At 41.7% G+C, this 19,667-nt stretch overlaps 1 protein-coding gene and 3 non-coding genes across 4 annotated transcripts; all 4 read left to right on the top strand.

Moving 5' to 3' along the window:
• The first annotated feature begins 965 nt into the window (after window positions 1-965).
• Window positions 966-19,667, top strand: LOC144526126 (double-stranded RNA-specific editase B2-like). Its single transcript, XM_078263341.1, has 10 exons — window positions 966-1,116; window positions 3,748-3,834; window positions 5,810-6,756; window positions 11,834-11,954; window positions 14,472-14,640; window positions 15,112-15,259; window positions 16,565-16,752; window positions 17,357-17,538; window positions 18,245-18,426; window positions 19,503-19,667. The coding sequence occupies exons 1-10, from the start codon at window positions 966-968 to the stop codon at window positions 19,665-19,667; spliced, it is 2,340 nt and encodes a 779-aa protein (XP_078119467.1).
• On the top strand, window positions 8,514-8,595 carry trnas-cga (transfer RNA serine (anticodon CGA)). The gene has a single exon. It is a non-coding gene; the product is annotated as a tRNA-Ser (tRNA).
• trnas-uga (transfer RNA serine (anticodon UGA)) lies at window positions 8,908-8,989 on the top strand. Its single transcript has one exon. It is a non-coding gene; the product is annotated as a tRNA-Ser (tRNA).
• On the top strand, window positions 10,435-10,516 carry trnas-uga (transfer RNA serine (anticodon UGA)). The gene has a single exon. It is a non-coding gene; the product is annotated as a tRNA-Ser (tRNA).

Raw genomic sequence — 19,667 nt, 5'->3', positions numbered from 1 at the left:
TTGTCTTCTGGTTCAGCTCTCTTTTCGTCACAACGGTGCGATAAATTGAATGTAATACCGCACCCGCTGCGCCGATTCTCCGACCAATCTCCCTCTCCATTGTCCCCTCACTCGCGAACAAGACCCCAAGGTACTTGAACTCCTTCACTTGGGGTAAGGACTCATTCCCTACCTGGAGAAGGCACCCCATCGGTTTCCTGCTGAGAACCATGGCCTCCGATTTAGAGGTGCTGATCCTCATCCCAGCCGCTTCACACTCGGCTGCAAACCGATCCAGTGAGTGCTGAAGGTCACAGGCCGATGATGCCATCAGGACCACATCATCTGCAAAAAGCAGCGATGAGATCCCCAGCCCACCAAACTGCGCCTCGATATCCTGTCCATAAATACTACAAACAGGATTGGTGACAAAGCACAGCCATGGCGGAGGCCAACCCTCACCTGAAACGAGTCGAGAACTGCCGAGAACATGATAGATGTAAGTGCAACGTTTGCTGCACAGTGCTCAAGTATCATCCCTTTTTTATTTTTATTTATTTTTTATTTAAATTAACCGGAGCCCTTCATTTCACCTGCCGTGTTACGCAACAGCCGCTGCGATTTCATCTCTAAATTGCTGCACAAACCCATTTTTTTTTGAAGATTCGCGTGGGAAGAAGCTTTCTGGTAGATTAAGCAAATAATTTGTCATCTTGCAACCTGGTTAACCTCTACTTAAATCAAGTGTAAAGTCTAATACTGCAATTCACAAATGGGTGTGAGTTAATGAAGTGCTACTTGAACGAGAGAGAGAGAGAGAGAGAGATTGTGTTTACGAGCGAGGGGGAGATAGAGTGAGAGGCGAATGATTAAGTGAAAATGACAGAAAGTGTGTGAAGGTGCGAGGGGCTCAGCCGATGTAACGCAAAGACAAACACAGTCATTGTCTTTTTTTTCTCCCAAAATAAATGGCCCCGTTAGCAGTGATGGTGCAGGTCATTAAAACACCTCCAACCTCCACCTGCCACAGCCGTCAGAAGCTCCAGATTCACATCATTACAGTCGCATCCCATCTAGCAGCTCTCGCTCGTATCAACCCACAGCTTAATGGCATCACACGCCTAATAGAACTGCAAGGTGCAAGGTTAATGCACAATGGCTTTGTGTGCATTCTTCATTATTCTAATTACTTTTAGTTTGCATTGCAGTGCCCTCCAGAATCGCTGGTCACCGGGGATGAAAAAAAAAATGGCAGGAAATTACCCACCAGAAAAAAAAACAGTAAAGCAAGTAATAACATTTAAAAAAACAAACAATATCACTGTTATAAAGTTTCTGTGAGATTCATTTCAATGTGACGAGTAGTGCAATATCAGCTCAAAACACTCTTTTGTAATATTAGAATAATTTTAAGCTTAAAAACAATGAATTATTTATCCCAAAACGCTACAGAATGTGTCTGGAAACTTTTTCAAAGTGTCTTCAAATGGCTCATTATTTTAATGTTGATCCATTATACTGTATGTTTTACTTGCAGCAGGCGGGTATGAATATTTCACAACCAACAATATAATTGCCCACTGCAGCCCATATTTCTCTGTCTTTATGTCTGCATGTGGGGTATATTCTGCCCCACCGTGCACTGCTAAACCAAAGCTGCATGTTGAATGGTGGCAGGGCACCAGGTAAATCTAACTGGGGATAAATGGGGCCAGTGGTTCATGGGCCAACACGGATCAGCAGCTGATCTATTATTGTGTTGGAGCTGCGGGAGTTTCCTGAAGCCAAATCCCAAAATTAAAAGATGGGGTTTGAGTGTGGAGGAGGAAGGTACGGCCTGCGCATAAAAAGAACGGAGACCAATGTTTGTAACACTTTATAATCTATAATAAATGGTAAATAGTTAATTAAAGCTTTAGTAACCAACTATTTTATATTATTGAACGTCCATTACATTCAAGCCATTGCTAAATGAGTTGATACAACGTTAACTAGAACTGCAAGCAGTTATGACGGGGTCCAAGCCTCCCTGGCGCAATTCTCCGATGGCGAGGCAAACGTAAACTGCAAGGACTGTAGTAAATTGCAAAACACATCTACTTTGATTATAGCGCCCCCTAATGGAAGATCTTCACCAAATTTGGCACAGAGCCTCAGAGCCGCATGCCAAACAAGCGTCTCAAGTTTCATGTCAAGAGCATTTACTGTGGCCAAGAAATTGCAATTGCAAAACACTCTGTATTTCTCAGCATGGCTATGTTTAGAAAATGGTGTCATTTGCGTGCAGAAAATCGAGTGAAGATAATTACCTGTACCCTTTTTTTTAAATCCTCCGTGTCTCCTTGGTTACAAGTAACTGCGGTGAGGAGGGGTGGGGGTGAAGCGCGATCACCGAAGGCTTGTATCAATGTGTCACAGTGTTGTTGTCGTCATTACTTAGAATTCCTCATTCCATAGTGTTTAATAATAATAACTATTACTATAATTTATGTTTTTATGCCTCTTATTATTTGTGCACTGATAATATCTATCTAAATGATGTATATAGATGCTTTACATTATTTATTAACCAAAGCCATCCAAATAATAACAATTTCGTAAAGGTTTACAAATGATGAGGTAATAATCATCAACTAATACTTCATATAATATATAAATACACACAATTATAGCATTACTAACAACTAAACATTAATATTCATAGCATTGGTTGTTACGGGTAAAATAAATATAAACTTAAGTTTAATTGATCAATCCATTTATCCATGATGTTATTATAAAGTTTAACCCCAATGTTTTTCAAATCCTTCTGTTAAATCAAATAAATGACGTGTGTTTCCTAGTAATTGTTTGTGAAAATCTCCTAAATTATTTTGTTATGGAATATCTTCCACCGGTTTTCGTCAATCATTAATTAGGGATGGATGTCTCTCAGACTTCTCACCTCTTCCTTTAATATAAGCTCTCTTTATTCTGAGAAGCCTAAAGCTAGATAGTGCACATACGATTCCAATACCCTTCAACATCCAACCGAAACCTATGAACAACAGCCGCTTTTTTTTTTAGATAACATCTATCTAAAGAAAAACTGGAGGGAAGTGAAAAAAAGACGTGGGTCAAGATGAAAACCAACACATCTGGAGAGGCATTGTTATGTGTGACAAAATGTCATTATGGAACAAAGAACCAAAAGGTTATTTCTTATACACTTAACAGAAAAACATCAATCACACCAAAGACGGCATTTTTTGTGAAACCCTCAAAGCATTCACCAAATCCGTTGAAATCTAATGAAAAACGATTGTGTTTGATTCAAAAACTGTGTGCCTGGGTTAATAAGACAAAGCTTTAAGCCCCTGGACGCTTCCTGTCTGAAACCCTCCGTCCTTATCACAGACACCTTTCAATTACCCCGGTTGGCTCTGAGCCGCCTTTTCTATTTGTTTTCACTTCCATCCATTTAAGTGGGAACTCTAATGGCCCTCCCGGCCTCACACATTACGTTTGCACTATCGCCATGAACGTGTTTACCTCAGTCCATTTCATTACTTTTTTTATGGTTGGGAGTGAATATAAAACCATGCAGTATAAGCGTTCAGAATGGTGAATGTAATTGGGCTCATTTCACAAACCAAAAAATGTCCGAGATGAGTTGTATTATTTTATATAAAAAAGACATATAGTGAAATAATGCATCTTTCTGTGTGTGATATATATGATTCGGGGTCATGCTGTGGAGAAAACCAACAATATGATCCTGTTTTTCAGAACGGGTCAACATGCTATCAACCCTCATCGGGCCCATAAGACACTGGGATACTGGAGCATCATCAGCTGAGGATGCCGACAGTTTAAGTACATATTTTTCCTCTTTGCACTTTAAAAATGTTTTGGTTTCTGCCAATAAAACTGATGTTTTCCATGTTCTGCTACCACAGATGGATTAGTAAGATACCTCAGCAGCCAAGTAACAAACAATCAATGTGTATTATGTTGATTTTGGTGCATAACATTTACCTCATTTCATCTTTTTTTTACTTTACAAAACACCCATATAGCAGTGTCTGTCGGTTGGTCCACCACTTTGGTACAGACCGAAATATCTCAGCAACTGTTAGATGGATTGCCATGAAATTTTGTACAAAAGTTCATGACCCCCAGAGGATGAATCCTACTGACTTTGTTGATGACTTGAATGTTCCTCTAGTGCAGCGGTTCTCAAATGCCCGCAAATGAGATCCAATCTCCCAGAATCTGGAGCAAGACCGCGCACTAGACTAGAGAGTGACTGCGCGTGTTTGTGTGACTATAAATTCAGCGCGTGTGAGAGCAAACCGTCCTTATAGCTGTGTGTTGCCGCTTATTAGACCGATCACCCCCGGGGGCGACACCAAGTGTAACAGGAATTCCCCTCTTTTAAACTGGCCTACCTCAGCGATGTGTTTGGCAAGCTGAATGAATTAAATCTTCAGCTTCAAGGCAAAGACAAGCACCTACCTCACCTGGCAGACAAGATCACTGCATTCACTCGAAAGCTTGAGGTATGGGGCAGGTGCCTTGATCAGCAAAACATAGATGTCTTTGAGAACCTGAGTGAAGTTGTTGAAACCACTGATTCTGGAGCCACCACAGTGATCCCATGTATTAAGCAGCACCTCTCTTCCCTGAGAGGATTGTTTCAAAAATATTTCCTGAACAACAGTGCTCAGTATGCCTGGGCATACTCTTAGTGAATTCTGGTTTGGAGTGGAGAGGGAGTATCCACTCATCGGGCAGAGACCTGTGTGCATTCTTCTTCCCTTTGCCACATCATATCTCTGTGAGATGGGCTTTTCAGCTGTTGCTTCACTGAAAACAAAGTACAGATCTCAGCTGAACATTGAGCATGACTTGAGAGTGGCAGTATCAAGCCTGCAACCCCGCTTTGAGAAATTGTGCAATGCAAAATAGGCTCATTGCAGCCACTAATGCAGGGATAAATAGACCTGTCTTGCCAAATGGATTTCTCTTCTTTTCTTTTTTTAACAGATTGCAAAGTGGCACTTTTATTTCTTTTCTATTTTTGAACTTGATACAAGTTATGACACAGCTGCACTCTTTTATTTTCTTTATTTTTGAACTTGCTGTTATTTGATGTAGATAGTTTGTATTTAGATACAACTTGTTACTTCAATAAATTGGAACATTTTAAGCTTGTTGCATATTTCATTAACATTGTGTTGGGACGATGGGGGCAGGTGGGGCTTGAAAATTCCCCCTTGTCCAAAGTGGGGAATTACCGAAAAAGTTTGAGAACCACTGCTCTAGTGCCACCATGAAGTGAAACTAACACAAAGTCTAAAGTTAGTTTCCACCAGTGAACATTTGACTAATTGTTAAATTTAGACCAATTTGCGCTGTTGGGGAATGATCGTTTAAATAAGAAATCCATGTTTCCAAACAAAAGGTCGTAGGCGAGAAATTTAATTACTGACCGAGTGTGTGTATACGCAGATTCACTGTAACCTGGTTACTTACAGTAAGTGCATGTAAACACACTTAATGTGTCCAATACTTTGGTTTATGACCAAATTTCTGCAAAGCTAATGACATTCCCATCCTGTGCTTTGTGTTTTGCTGAAATGTTAGCATGCTACATGCTAAACTAAGATGATAAACATGCTGATGTTAGCATTTAGCTCACAGGACAGTCTCACAGAGCCGCTGACATGGCTGTAGACTCTTGTTACTTACATGTAGTCCTACTGACAAAATGCACTGGGATTCTAACAAAAGAACCACATTTTTCCTTCATGTTTTGTTCACCGTCATGATTTTGATCTGCCAACAGGTACAAGCAGTTTGGAGGTGAAAGAGAACGAAGATGATAAAAGCCAGGTGGACTGTGACCTACTACGGAAGTATCATCCGTCAACCTTTTGCACAAACTTCCCCAAACGTGGACCAAGAGCTCTGAAGAGGAAACAGCCACTGGCGGATGGGAAAGACCGGCTGCTCTACCAAAACCACTTGACTTGTAAGAGAGCAGCCTGGGCTGTCGCTCAGAAGAACGCGCTGGTGCAGCTGAACGAGCTACGACCCGGTCTGCGGTATGAGATCATGTCAAAGACTGGTCCACTGCATGCTCCAGTGTTTTCTGTGGGCGTGGAGGTAAATGGTTTCCACTTCGAGGGCAGAGGACCAACAAAAAAGCAGGCCAAGATGAGGGCTGCGGAACTGGCTCTCCGCTCGTTCATCCAGTTCCCAAACGCCTCCCAGGCTCACGCCTCCATGGGGAACTTCACCAGCACTCCTGCAGATTTTACAGCGGATAAACTGGACATCCCTGACGCATTCCTTAAAGAGTTTGAGCCATCGCTGTTTGAAAACTGTGATCTCCTGCACTGCAACACAGCAAAAAATGAGGTTTTCTACAGCATTTACAACCACAGACGACTTGTCCGACTCACACTGGACTTCTTCTCAACTAATCCAAAAAGACGAGCCCTTAGCAGCTCACTTCTAGGGCACCTCAGCCCAGTGGCGCTGCTCAACGAGCTGCGACCAGGACTCAGGTACATGTGCCTGACAGAGAGGATTCATGGCAGGCCAATGAGGAGATTTGTTATGGTGGTAAGGGTGGAGGGGAGGGTTTTTGAAGGGTGTGGCTACAGTAAAAGACTGGCCAAGGCTCAGGCGGCAGCAGCCGCCCTGCAGTCCATTTATAACGTAACTCTGGGACCGGAGAGGAAGGTGATGGGCCTCCACAGCAGCAGAGCCAAACATCAGCTACCTCAGGTGAGTAGGTCAGAATTCCCTTTACTACACCACAGTATTTAGATTTAAAGATGTCTTTTTGATTAACAAAAACAAGTGGATAGGATATTTGCCAAACTTGAAAATCACTTCAATACATTTTCCTCAAAGATGGTTTTCTGTCATTTTATGTAGTTCTGATCACGTTGATGTTTGTTCAAGTGTTTATTTTTCTGATCAGTTTGTTTTTTATTTGTTTTTTGAGGCTACAAAAACGGGGAGAAACATTATAATTGACAGCTGGGATTGGTTGGCCCTGTGTGGACCGTGACTCCACCCCCCAAATCACTGCGCAGACATAATATTTAAGGGTGTCACAATTTTCATTCAAAATCGAAAATCGAAATGAGCTTTCAATTTCGATCATCAAGATCAAAAGCAGATGCGCTTCTCCCAGTATTTTCTTCTCTCTCCACCCCCACCTACTCGCATGTCCGAAAAACAAACAACAACAACAACACACGACAGTGTAGCTCACTGGCCAATAACATGCAGCTAGCCACACAGTGTAACCTTACTTATGTAAACAATCAACAAACGATAAAACGAGCAGCTTCAATGGGACTTTATGGTGCATTCAGGTACACCTCTTAAACTCATGGTGCATTCATGCATACATCGTACACTCTGAGAAAATCAAACTGTCAAACAAAACAAAATGCATAGAGAAAAACCTGGAAAATAGACATCATAATAAATCAGTTTTTCAGAAGTATTGTATTGTATAATTTGTAGAGAAATGTCTGGTCAGCATTTTACACAGAGTATAGAGAGAGGAGACAGACTTAGTGTATCCGTATATGCCCTTCATATTGTTAAAGACAGATTTATCTTACTTGGAAACATCAGTTGTGACACTGAATTGGCCCTTCATCTCTTTAGCATTCGCCAGTCTTCTAAATGGTCTGGATAAATGGGTCTGAGGTGCCGTATGCTATCAAATGGAGTGTGCCTTACATCAGCATGGCCATCATGTCCTGAGGCCTAAGAGCTGGATGGTGTCCTGTATGCATCGTCTGCAGCATCTAAACAACTTCATTATGTCTCTGAGCATCAGAGAATTGTCCTTGACGTCTTTTTGCTGTCGTGCTTAATGAATACAAGAAGATTTGTCTGAGATCAGCTCAGCTCAGCTGAAGAGCACCGTCCAAATATGCAAAGGAATGTAGATATTTTATTAAACCCTGGGGAGATTTAAAGCGAGACAGGAGGATGCAATGGTACATTTTGGAGGAAAAAAAGCATTTATATGCTCTAAATTTGAACAAAAGCTTTAGGCTGGCACACCACAAACATAACAATTTGCAAAAAGCTTCCCTTCCTCCTCTTTGTGTAGCAGATGATTTATTTTTGCAGCTTCTCCGACTGATCATTTAGCATCATCTCCCCTTCAATATGAACTGTCTGTCAGACGGCGTGACGCATTAATGAACATTATTACAGCACATTAGGGATGAAGGAGGAGCAGCAGCAGACAGAGGAGACGGAGGTGGAGCGGGAAGGCGGTGTGAAGAGCATAATAATCTGACAGATAATTGTTTAACACACTCATTACACACGACCTTGTGCCACTGTCATCCAGAAAATGTTGAGCCAGAGAATTTCGCTTCCCGAAAAAATAAAACACCTGCTTTTACAAAATGGCTACGACTGAACTCAATTCAGACTGTCAAATATTTCATCTGCCATCTCCCAACCTAAGGACTGATGACCTGAGCAGCCTTTTTTTTCATTTTCCAGCTGTGATGGCCGAGTGGTTAAGGCGTTGGACTCGAAATCCAATGGGGTTTCCCCGCGCAGGTTCAAACCCTGCTCACAGCGGTTTCTATCATTAATAATACTCTAGATGCTTGTGTTTGGATAACATGGTTCCAGTAGCTTAGTAGGCCTTGGTTTTAGAATTGGTTGTTGTGCACGGAGATTCTTCCAAACTTCTGTAATAGTGCACCAATGACCAAAAACAGAAATAATATGTGTGCCAGTTCTTGCCTTCAGCAGTTGTTACAGGTACACATGGATCCTTCCACACCAACGGCATCAGTATGCTATTAACAAAGTTCTTTTCAGATCAATTCCGTCAAGTCATGTGATGGCTTCGGGCTTCAGGAGTGTAAACCAAGAGCTTGTTTTACAGCTGTGATGGCCGAGTGGTTAAGGCGTTGGACTTGAAATCCAATGGGGTTTCCCCGCGCAGGTTCAAACCCTGCTCACAGCGAACTCTATCTGTGACTATGTTATTGCTGTTGATTCCACACCCATTCACACCTGGTCACATAACAGCCAGGTGGGTCCTTCCAAATCAAGGGCATCAGTATGCTATGAACAAAGTTCTTGTCAAATCATCTAAAGGTGCTGTTGATTCCACATCCATTCACACCTTGTCACATGACAGCCAGGTGGGTCCTTCTAGATCAAGGACATCAGCATTGCAGCACTGGTAAATCTTTGCATGCTTTGTAAATAAGTTTGACACTATGGCCAGAGCAGTCACTTATGATGACATCCCTTCCCAGGCAAGACATTCACACTTTATCACTTGAGAGTCAGGTGGACTAACGACTTACATTAAACCTCAAGGACCCTCAAGGTGCTAACCATCCTTCAGAGGTTAAATGCCTGGGACTCCCCATCAGTTAGTCAGAACCATTGACTGTAAATATTAATGGACAGAGCATGTGTGACATCACCCGTTGGTTTGTGGAGATCTGCTATGAGTCGTCGAGTTTGCCGTTATGGGCGTAGCCATCCTGGTTGCGGATGTGACGATTTTAGGCGAGAGGGAGGAGTGAGGGGAGGAGCCGTAGACTGTTACGTTAGCTGAGAGTTGGCAACGCTGCTTACACTCTACGTTACACACTTTCACTGGCAATCTGGATGCAACTGCTGCTGAAAACTAGCCTACATAATTCAAGTTAAGATTTAGCTTCGCTAGGTTTTAAATATATCTTTGTCCCATAGATATATTACATATAAGACTGTCAATCACATCATAGCCACGCCCTAAAACACCCCCTGCTTTATCATCGATTTTAAAATCAACATGACCATTATTCAAAAAATGAACATCCTTCTGTGTTGCAGAAGACTTCAAACTAGCGATTGAGACCATAAACTCATTATGAAAATGTTTACTGAGGTAATAAATCAAGTGAGAAGTGGGTCCCTTTCTCATAGATTTCTACAGAACCCAAACTCCTTTTGCAACCACACCTGTCGCCCCCTGCTGGAATTCAGATAGAATGCAGGTTTAAGGCACTTTGCAGTACTTCGCCGAACCGGATGTTTTGTCCATTAATATTATACAGTCTATGGTCAGAACTGAAGAAGCTTTTCAAATGAGAGTTGAGAACATCTTCAAGAATAGCTTCTTCACAGTAAAGGCAATAAAGTGTGTGCTTATAGTGTAAGTCGTCTGTTAAAGTTAAAGGTTTCTGACAATGCAGTACGGGCTTACAGAGTAGGCCTCGATTTTAGAGTTGGTTGTCGTGCAAAGAGATTCTTCCAAACTACCATAATAGTGCAACAACGACCAAAAACAGAAATAATATGTGTGTGTGCCAGTTCTTGCCCTCAGCAGTTGTTACAGGTACACATGGATCCTTCTGTCAAGTCAGTCAGGGCTCGGGGCTTCAGGAGTGTAAACCAAGAACTCCTTTTCCAGCTGTGATGGCCGAGTGGTTAAGGCGTTGGACTTGAAATCCAATGGGGTTTCCCCACGCAGGTTCAAACCCTGCTCACAGCGAAAGATATTTCTGTACAGATTTAGTCTGCCAAGATTCTTGGATTTATAAAATAAAACAGATTTATATAAATATTGTAGGCCTACATGTTGAGAAATAACCTTTCTGCTAGACTTCCTTGCAGTACGTTATCACACATCCCTGGACAGTGCGATTATAGTTTATGCTTAAACATGCCTGCATCGCATATGACATAATCTATATGTTGATTCAGTTGTGAGAGAAGCGGTGATACTTAAGTGAGGATGAATGAGGACCTGAGAAATCAGGTCACAGCAGGGTTGTTTCAGAGTCGATGCCTGAGATGAGAAGATCTAATTGTGGTTGGAATGGCAATAGTTTTATTTCTCATCCATTGTGGTTAAGTGGTTACGGCATTAGACTTGAAGTCCAACGGGGTTTTCTCACACAGGTTCAAACCCTACTCTCAGCAAATTCAGCCCAAAACAACATTCAGTCTGTAGAGCATCCTACAGTGTGTGAAGGGCTCTCTGTGGTTGCTAAGACTATTTTAAAGCGGTGTATAAATGCCGTCCATATGATATTTAGATATGATCTTGTCAAAGGCTCTCTTATTAATTCTCCACACTTATTTGTGATGCTCCTCTTGGCACTTCGTAGCAACTTACTGTAACTTCCCCCAAAAAGAATGACAGCCAAAAAATATAATTAGACATATTTTGACAAGTAGGAATATTACAGCTCTTCCTCTGCAGACTGGGGGAGTTTAGAGTGAGAAAACTCTCGGCCATCACTGACAGACTGTCAGAGATTTTCTACTGTGGTCCAGGCGAATGTCACAGCTGTTGGTGCATACCTGCAGACAAAGAATTCGGTGCGTCGACACAGAAGTCACAATGTCCTCAGGTTTAAATATAGGTTTAACAGACTATAGCGCGCAGATTAACCAACTTTTTACGTAAAATGTAGAAACAAGGGCTGTCAATCAGTTGAAACATTTATTCGCGATTAATTTCAAATAAATTGCACATTTGTTATCTGCTCTAAATTAACTTTAAAAGGGATGTTTTGTAAGTTTTTAATGCTCAAATGGTATTTGAAACTCGACGTACTCCGGTATAGCAATAATTAGTTTTTAGTAGATAGAGCTAACTAACATGGCAAAATAAAGAAAGAATAAAAGAAGTAAGACAGACAATAATAAACGGTGAGGCAAAATCGCTAACCAACCATAGTCAGAATATTAATGAATAATCCTGAATAAGCTTATGTAAAATTCAGATAAGGGATGAGAATGAGACGTTCAATATGCATCTTCCACTCTTTAAACACTGTCTCCTCCATTTCTTTTTCTGCAGTTCTTCGCAGAGTCGATTTTCCACCTGGTGAGAGAGAAATACTCAGAGCTGACAGATTGCTGTTTCTCTACCTCCTCACAAGCCCGCCACAAGGTCCTGGCAGGGATTGTAATGACCAGAGGTGAGTGGTGGAGACACAACGGTCAAAACTCGGATGTGACAGGATGAGGGTGAGGGGGAATTTTGTCGGGATCATACTACATCACCCTGATAAATTAATGATAATGTTACTTGGTAACTTCTGGGATGTGTTAATAAATAATGTTAGTAATTGGGCAATTGCTATCGCCAAACCCAACCAGACTCCATTTAAATTAACAGTATTTTTTTATCATTGTAAAACACACTTCATTCAAAGTCGACAGAAACTAAATCAATCTCAAAATCAATCAAAAAGCCGTCTTGGTTCGTTTTCCCACTGTTCCAACAACAATCACCACTCTGGTTTGGTTGAAATAAACCCTTAATTCACCCATTTACATGTGAAAATATGCTGGCTCTCTACACGCTAAAAGTATTGTTTATTTTAATGGAGTCTGGTGGGTTTTGCGATAGATATTCCGGGGATGTTTTTATGTAAAACAATTAATACAACCCAATTTTTTTTATCTGTAGGGATCCTTTCCATAATGCTGTCAGACACATACTAATTTGAGCATTTCTAATGGCAAAAACAGCACTTTTAGTGGACGTAAATTGAAGGTGCGCAATTACTTACCAATAACTTACATTGTAGCTTGTTTTGCCGCTGTCGAGTCCCGACTGAAGCAGTTTTGGTCAATACTGGACCAACTTTAAAAGATTGTTGTTCCCATCAGTTATTTAGGTACAAAAACATGGGAAAGAATAGGGTCCAGGTTGAAAAATACCAAAGTTGCCCTTAAAAGAGTAAAATACCATGTAGTCTGATCCAAGTTTAACAAAGTTCAGGTATTATATTGAAAAAAATACCAAAATATTTCAAACAATATCCAGTCTTCTGACTCTATCAGCTGAAATTCAAAGACTAAGATGTTACAATATACTGCCCACGATGAGTTTTTTTGTCATATGAAAAGCAACAGATCTTCGCTTCGCTTTAAAAACGGGGATGAAAAATGAAATTCGTCATTTTAAGCAGTCAGGACAGTTCAGGAGCATCCGAGTCTCTCTTACATGAAGATGTGCAAATCGAACAAATGAGATACCTCAAATTACCCCGCGGATCAGACAGTCGTCTTTACCGTCCTGTGAGTCTCTGATGAGGCCAGATTGCAGCACAACAGCATGTTTTTGAGGCGTTGGAGTTTAGTCATACACTTTTCATCAGCCTGTCTCAGCAGGTTAGCGTTCTGCATATGCCGGGACGGCGAGGCGGAGGAGAGCAAAGAGGAAATGTCTTGTTCTGAGAGTCAAATGAGGCGTTTTTTTTTAACTGCATCATGTTGAACGTCTTGTTCCATTTTTCATCAGAGAGGCAATTATTTGCTCAACAAGTCACCAGAAATCTGAGCAGTTACAGATATCTGTAATCAGAAGCATAAGCAGAAATCACAGTGTGGGTGGGCCTAGCCTGTCCAAGACCAATGATAGTTTGTGATATATATATGTTAACGTAAATAGGTAATTACAACTATACTTGCCTGAATGTTCAATATAAATTCTCTTACTCCTGCTCCTCACAGCGGGTTTTTGTGACAAACTTAAACTGCTTTGTGCCGCCATAAGCAGAACGTACGTTCCTCTGTCCTCTTTGGCATGATCTGGCATTTGTTAAAAAAATCTGACCTACTATCATCATCATATCGTAAACAAGAAGCAAGAAGGAGCCTTTTGTTGCAACGCTGCTGTCTGTAATCTCTTTCTTCTTTTTCTGTGACTCTTCAAGTCAAACCATAAGGATATAGGTCGTTTTTTTCCTACCATCTAATAAGACCTACAGGAGCATTTTCCGTCATCATATCTAAACCAGAGAACGTAACGGTCGCGGTTTTAGACACGGCATTAACGTTGTGAAACGGTCCCAGTTTAGGCAAAAAAAATACTAAGTGAAGTTTAGAGAAAGATCGTGGTTTGGGTTCAAATCAGATGTTACTTCTCTCTCTACGTCACTTTACTTCTAGTCTATATCCACCACCTTCCACTTCCAGGATCGTTCCGTTGCCGCCGGAAATTCCGCCGGATGTCCGTCACCTTCCGCTTTCTTTGTGTTGACGTTCTAAACTCCGGTGGATTTGTGAGGACTATTGTTAACTGCTCCTCAGATCTCTGCAGGGTAAATCCAGACAGCTAGCTAGACTATCTGTACAATCTGAGTTTTCTGTTGCACGACTAAAACTACTTTTGAACGTACACGTTCCACCAAAACAAGTTCTTTCCCGAGACTATTTTGCAGAGGCACCGTGGCTCCATCCGGCGCTTAGCACCGCCCAAGACGATTGTGAGTGAGATGCCAATAAAACAGAATGCTGTGTGGACTCGCCAGACCCTCCTCCGCAGCGCTGTGGAGGAAGGTCTGGCAATGGCGACGCCCCTATAAACATAAATATAAGTCGTTATTGCTGCTTGAACAAACGACTTATGTGGACATTTTTTCGAAGGGGAGGGCCGTCTTCATTTTCCTGCCTGACTTTTCCCACATCCTCCGTTTCTTTTCCAGGATTTGACCTCAGATCAGCGCAGGTTGTGTCTCTGGCTACGGGGACTAAGTGTCTGGACTCAGACAACATGAGTGACCATGGCGGTACGCTCAGCGACTGCCACGCTGAAGTCGTAAGCCGGAGGGCGCTGGTTCGATTCCTTTATGCTCAGCTGGAGCTGCTGTTCCAGTAAGATCCTCAGCCCAGAACTTGAAATAAGTATTTTGTTATTCTTTGTGGAGAATTTGCCTTCAGGGTAATTAAACAGCTTTAATTTAGAGTACAAGGCTTGCATAATTCTGTATTTTCTCTTATTGTCCACACTTCCCAAATCTCTAACTTCCCTACGCAGTCTGTGAATCTCAGCTCCACATTGGGAGCAGATTAGCTGAGTTAGATTAATTTCTAACTAAGGTTCTTTCTCTAACTTTCATTTAAGTCACAACAACTTAATGTCACAGAGAACGAAATGGGGTTTTCTTAAATATTTTAGGGTCCCAATACCCACAGTGAACTCTATCTGCAAGTTGATTAATAAGTACAAAGTGACTTAAAAAGGCACAGTTTCATACTGTTTCATACCTTGTCTGTTGTTGGTCTTGTTTCTTTCACCCTGTCTCCATCTTATGTTGAACTTCTCGGTGTCTTTCCTCTTTGAAGTAAGCCAGCTGACAGTGAGGAACAATCGATCTTCGTACCAAATAAAGGCGGCGGTGGCTTCCGATTGCAGGACGGCGTCCTCTTCCACATGTACGTCAGCTCATCGCCGTGTGGAGACGCTCGACTCAACTGTCCCTATGAGACCACAGCTGCATGTGAGACCAACACATTTAGACGATGGTGATGATAAATGATACTGACTCATGTTGTTTTGTCTGTCAAATATGTCAAGAAATCTAACATTTCTGCTTCTGTACCTGATCTAGATGCACATTTGCACCTTCAGTTTTTTGTATTATTATCAATTTGTTCTTTGTTGTGGACACATTTACCTTTAATAATCTATTTGTTCTGCAGCTATTTAGATTCTGTTCTCAGCTGCTGCACAAACCACTAACCTCAGACAGTTTCATTATTTTTTCAAAGGACAAATCCATCATAAAACACTTTAGCCCTGTGAAATCATTAATTAATTAAAAAAAAGCAGAACTTCTAGCTTCATTTCCTCTTCTTGTAGATGCCATCCACGTCAACATATTTTCAGCAGCTCCTTTATGCATCAAAAGAGTTAAAAAAAACATAGAATCCATCTTCTCAGCAGAAGAAGAGTCATAGGAAATAATACAGCTACAGGACAGTTTTGGGTGTGAATGAAGAAGAGCTTTATAAAAATAACATTCACAACCAGTCTGTGAAAATCCTGAGCATTTTGGGGAATAGGAACAAAAGTAGGTGCTAATATTCCCGCCAAAGATATTTGAAAAGGTATTTTGCGGTGTGTTCAAGTACAACTTTATGGCGAAGACACAAGCGACACCAGAAGACGTGAGCCAACGAAACCCAACTCTGGTGACGCCTCACATCTAGTTCTCTGCCGTCTGCTTTGTGTGTCAGCCCCTAAGGCTACGTTCACACCGCAAGTCTTAATGCTTAATTCAGATGTTTTGCTCAGATCCGATTTTTTTGGCTGTTCACATGACCTTTTAAAATGTGGCCTGTATCAGATTCCAGTGTGAGCTGTTTGCGGTTTCGAACTGACCCGCATGCGCAAAAGAACAATAACAATGACATCAGATGCAGCACGCTGTTGCACTAAAGTTAGGGAGGTTATGGAGGAAGCATTTTTCGCTTTTATTTCAAAATGTTTGTGTAATGGCAGCCGTAACATTAATGAGCATCATTAAGCTAACTCCTGCTGGCGCATAATTGTGACAAATGTCGATGTAGATTGACGTAAAAGTCACATCAAATCCGCCTTGGTTGTTCACACTGCGGCCGCGTTGAAAAAAATCAGATCTGAGTCTGATTCAGGACCACATATGGAAGTGGTCTAAACCTGATTTGATAAAAATATGATTTGGGCTAGATTTGAGTGTTCACACTACTTCTGAAGAAGTCTGACCTGGTCACTTGACCCCAAAAAAAATCTGATTTGGGCCACTTTTGCCTGCAGTCAAGTCTCCATCTTCTATTACTTCTGATGTCAGATCCCAGCAGAAGGTTCCACTGTCACCTCAGGGTGAAGGTGGACGGAGGCGAGGGGACGCTGCCCATCACAGCGCCAATGGCCAATATGAACTGGACCGGTGTGGCGCAGGGCAAACCTCCCGTCACCATGTCCTGCACTGACAAGATGGCAAAGTGAGTTTATAATCAGGCCTGGAAGGTGTGTTCTAATATTTAATAAAATACAACGTCGGAATTTCAGTTGATAGTGTAATAAAATATGCATGTATTATTTACGAGAACAAAAAGTTGTAATACTTTTTATTTCAAAGGATCATTTCAGTTTGTCACAACTTGTGTCTTGGTTTTGTAGTTTTATCATTTACACCAATTATGACTGATATAAACTGTTGTAAACATCCATCACAGATTATAAACGACTTTAACCTTGACCTATCATACTTACTGTACAGTTTCCTTGTGCTATGAGGGATTATTACCAACATTTTAGTTACGATCACTTTAAGTTTCACCTCTGAATAAAGTGGTTTACAAGCCAACAGATAATCTGGATAAACTGTTGGTTTGTTTACAACCTGACTCTTCTGACCAAATCTGATTGTTCCCAGATATATTCACTCAGTTCGTACAGCAGAGTAACAGCTTGCTGCAGTCTAGACTGTCAAACGCCGGTCAAACATTAATGAGACCTGAGTGAACATCTTCTCAGCTGAAAAGCTGTCAAACCGCCGTCATACTGCAACTCTGCTCGGTTTAAAAAAAGTGTTTGTCTCAACAGGTGGAGCATTGTGGGCCTTCAGGGGGCCCTCCTGTCTCACCTGGTGGAGCCAGTTTACCTGCACAGCCTGACGGTGGGGACGCTCAACCATACAGGTCACCTGAGCCGGGCCATGGCACGGCGCCTCACACCCGTCAAGAATCTGCTCTTCCCGTACCGACGACAGCAACTGCTGCTCGGCTGTAGGTCGAAAGGTTTTACACACCAAGTATTAATGCTGTATAGTGGAGCTGCTCAGTGGCCAGCAGATCACACTGTATGAATGTGACAGGTCGTCATTGCAAATGAGAAGTTGCTCTCAATCGACTTACCTGCATAAATAAAGGTTCAAAAAATTTTTAAAAAATAAAATAAAATGCTCCTCAGTTCAATTTCATTTGGTACCATCAAATGAAATTACCATCGTTTGGTAGGTCTGATGTGATACACAGAAAGTTTGTTTCATTTGAGATGAAAAAAAGAAAGAATTGCACGAGATATTTCAAATACTTTATGTACATTTTCCTGTACTTTAACTTAAGTAAAAATGTACTTGTAATGGAGTATTTTCACATTGGGAAAGACTCTACTTAGGCAGTGTGGTGCTTTGAGCTTAATGCAAACATGCTGATGTTAAGCTGGTATTATGTTTAGCATGTTTATCATCTTAGTTTGGTGTGTTAGCATGCTAACATTAATACAGCTGAGGCTGATGGTAATGTCATTAGTTTTGCAGGTATTTGGTCGTAAACCAAAACATTTTGACCTGATGATGACACGAGATGAAAAGCCAGAGGATCACCAAACTTATTAATCCTGAGGGGAACATGAATGAGTGAAATTCCATGGCAATCCACCCAATAGTTGTCACCTATCTGTTCTCACCCCCTACTTTTTCTCTCTGCACAGGTCTGAACAGCAACGAGGTTCGGCCGACAGGGAAGGCGCCGAACGTCAGCATGAACTGGAGCTGCGGTGACGGAGGCCTGGAGGAGATCAGCACCTCCACGGGAAGGAGGAAGGACTCAGGGACACCGTCACAGCTCTGTAAGCGCTCCATGTTTGCACGCTGGCAGAGGCTGCAGCAGCAGGTGGGTCCGAGACACTCAGAGACTGGAAACACTGAACATCCTCAGGAGGAAGGGAGGTTGGCAGAAAAGTGGTTGGTTTACTTAAAGGTCCCATGACATGGTGCTTTTTGGATGCTTTTATATAGGCCTTAGTGGTCCCCTAATACTGTATCTGAAGTCTCTTTTATATAGGCCTTAGTGGTCCCCTAATACTGTATCTGAAGTCTCTTTTATATAGGCCTTAGTGGTCCCCTAATACTGTATCTGAAGTCTCTTTTTATATAGACCTTAGTGGTCCCCTAATACTGTATCTGAAGTCTCTTTTATATAGGCCTTAGTGGTCCCCTAATACTGTATCTGAAGTCTCTTTTATATAGGCCTTAGTGGTCCCCTAATACTGTATCTGAAGTCTCTTCTAAATATAGGCCTTAGTGGTCCCCTAATACTGTATCTGAAGTCTCTTTTATATAGACCTTAGTGGTCCCCTAATACTGTATCTGAAGTATCTTTTATATAGGCCTTAGTGGTCCCCTAATACTGTATCTGACGTCTCTTTTATATAGACCTTAGTGATCCCCTAATACTGTATCTGAAGTCTCTTTTATATAGGCCTTAGTGGTCCCCTAATACTGTATCTGACGTCTCTTTTCCGAAATTCAGCCTTGGTGCAGAATTACAGCCACTAGTGCCAGTCCCACAATGAACCTTCCTTAGGATGTGCCATTTCTGTGTCTGTAGCTGAGCAGAGCAGGATACCCAGGGCTCGGTTTACACCTATCAACATTTCTAGCCACTGGGGGACCATAGGCAGGCTGGGGGAACTCATATTAATGTGAATCATGAAGTGAAAATTTCATGCCATGGGACCTTTAAGTAAGGTTTGCAGGACTTTACTTGTAGTGCATAATTTTCACATTGTGGTATTAGTACTTTTACTTCAGTAAGGGATTTAAATACTTCTTTCGCCATGGTCAAATTGAAAGAAACAGTGGATATTATTGTAACACTGCAAAACACCCACAACTCTCACTTTTTAATAAGTGTATTTAGATTATTACGTTATGACAGCGAAGCATATTTCTGTCCTACTTTCTCAGTTTAATGCTGCAGACACCACTCCAGGGACATATTCTGCTTCCAAGATGGCTGCCGGACACTACCAAAGGGCGATGCAGCAGTTTACCAGCGCTCTGCAGGGTGGGGGGCTGGGGTCATGGCTCAGAAAACCTCCAGAACTGGGTCACTTCAACATCAGTGTGTGA

The sequence above is a fragment of the Sander vitreus genome, chromosome 12 (genome assembly GCF_031162955.1).
Source record: "Sander vitreus isolate 19-12246 chromosome 12, sanVit1, whole genome shotgun sequence".
Classification (NCBI taxonomy): domain Eukaryota; kingdom Metazoa; phylum Chordata; class Actinopteri; order Perciformes; family Percidae; genus Sander; species Sander vitreus.
Note: the sequence above shows the minus strand (reverse complement) of the source record. Positions and strands in the feature narration are given on the sequence as shown.

Coding starts and splice junctions, on each gene's coding strand:
- LOC144526126 (XM_078263341.1), top strand. CDS start 966: ATGGTGCAGGTCATTAAAACACCTCCAACCTCCACCTGCCACAGCCGT. Junction 3,835..5,809: donor TGAGGATGCCGACAGTTTAA/GTACATATTTTT, acceptor ATCTGCCAACAG/GTACAAGCAGTTTGGAGGTG. Junction 11,955..14,471: donor AGGGATTGTAATGACCAGAG/GTGAGTGGTGGA, acceptor TTTCTTTTCCAG/GATTTGACCTCAGATCAGCG.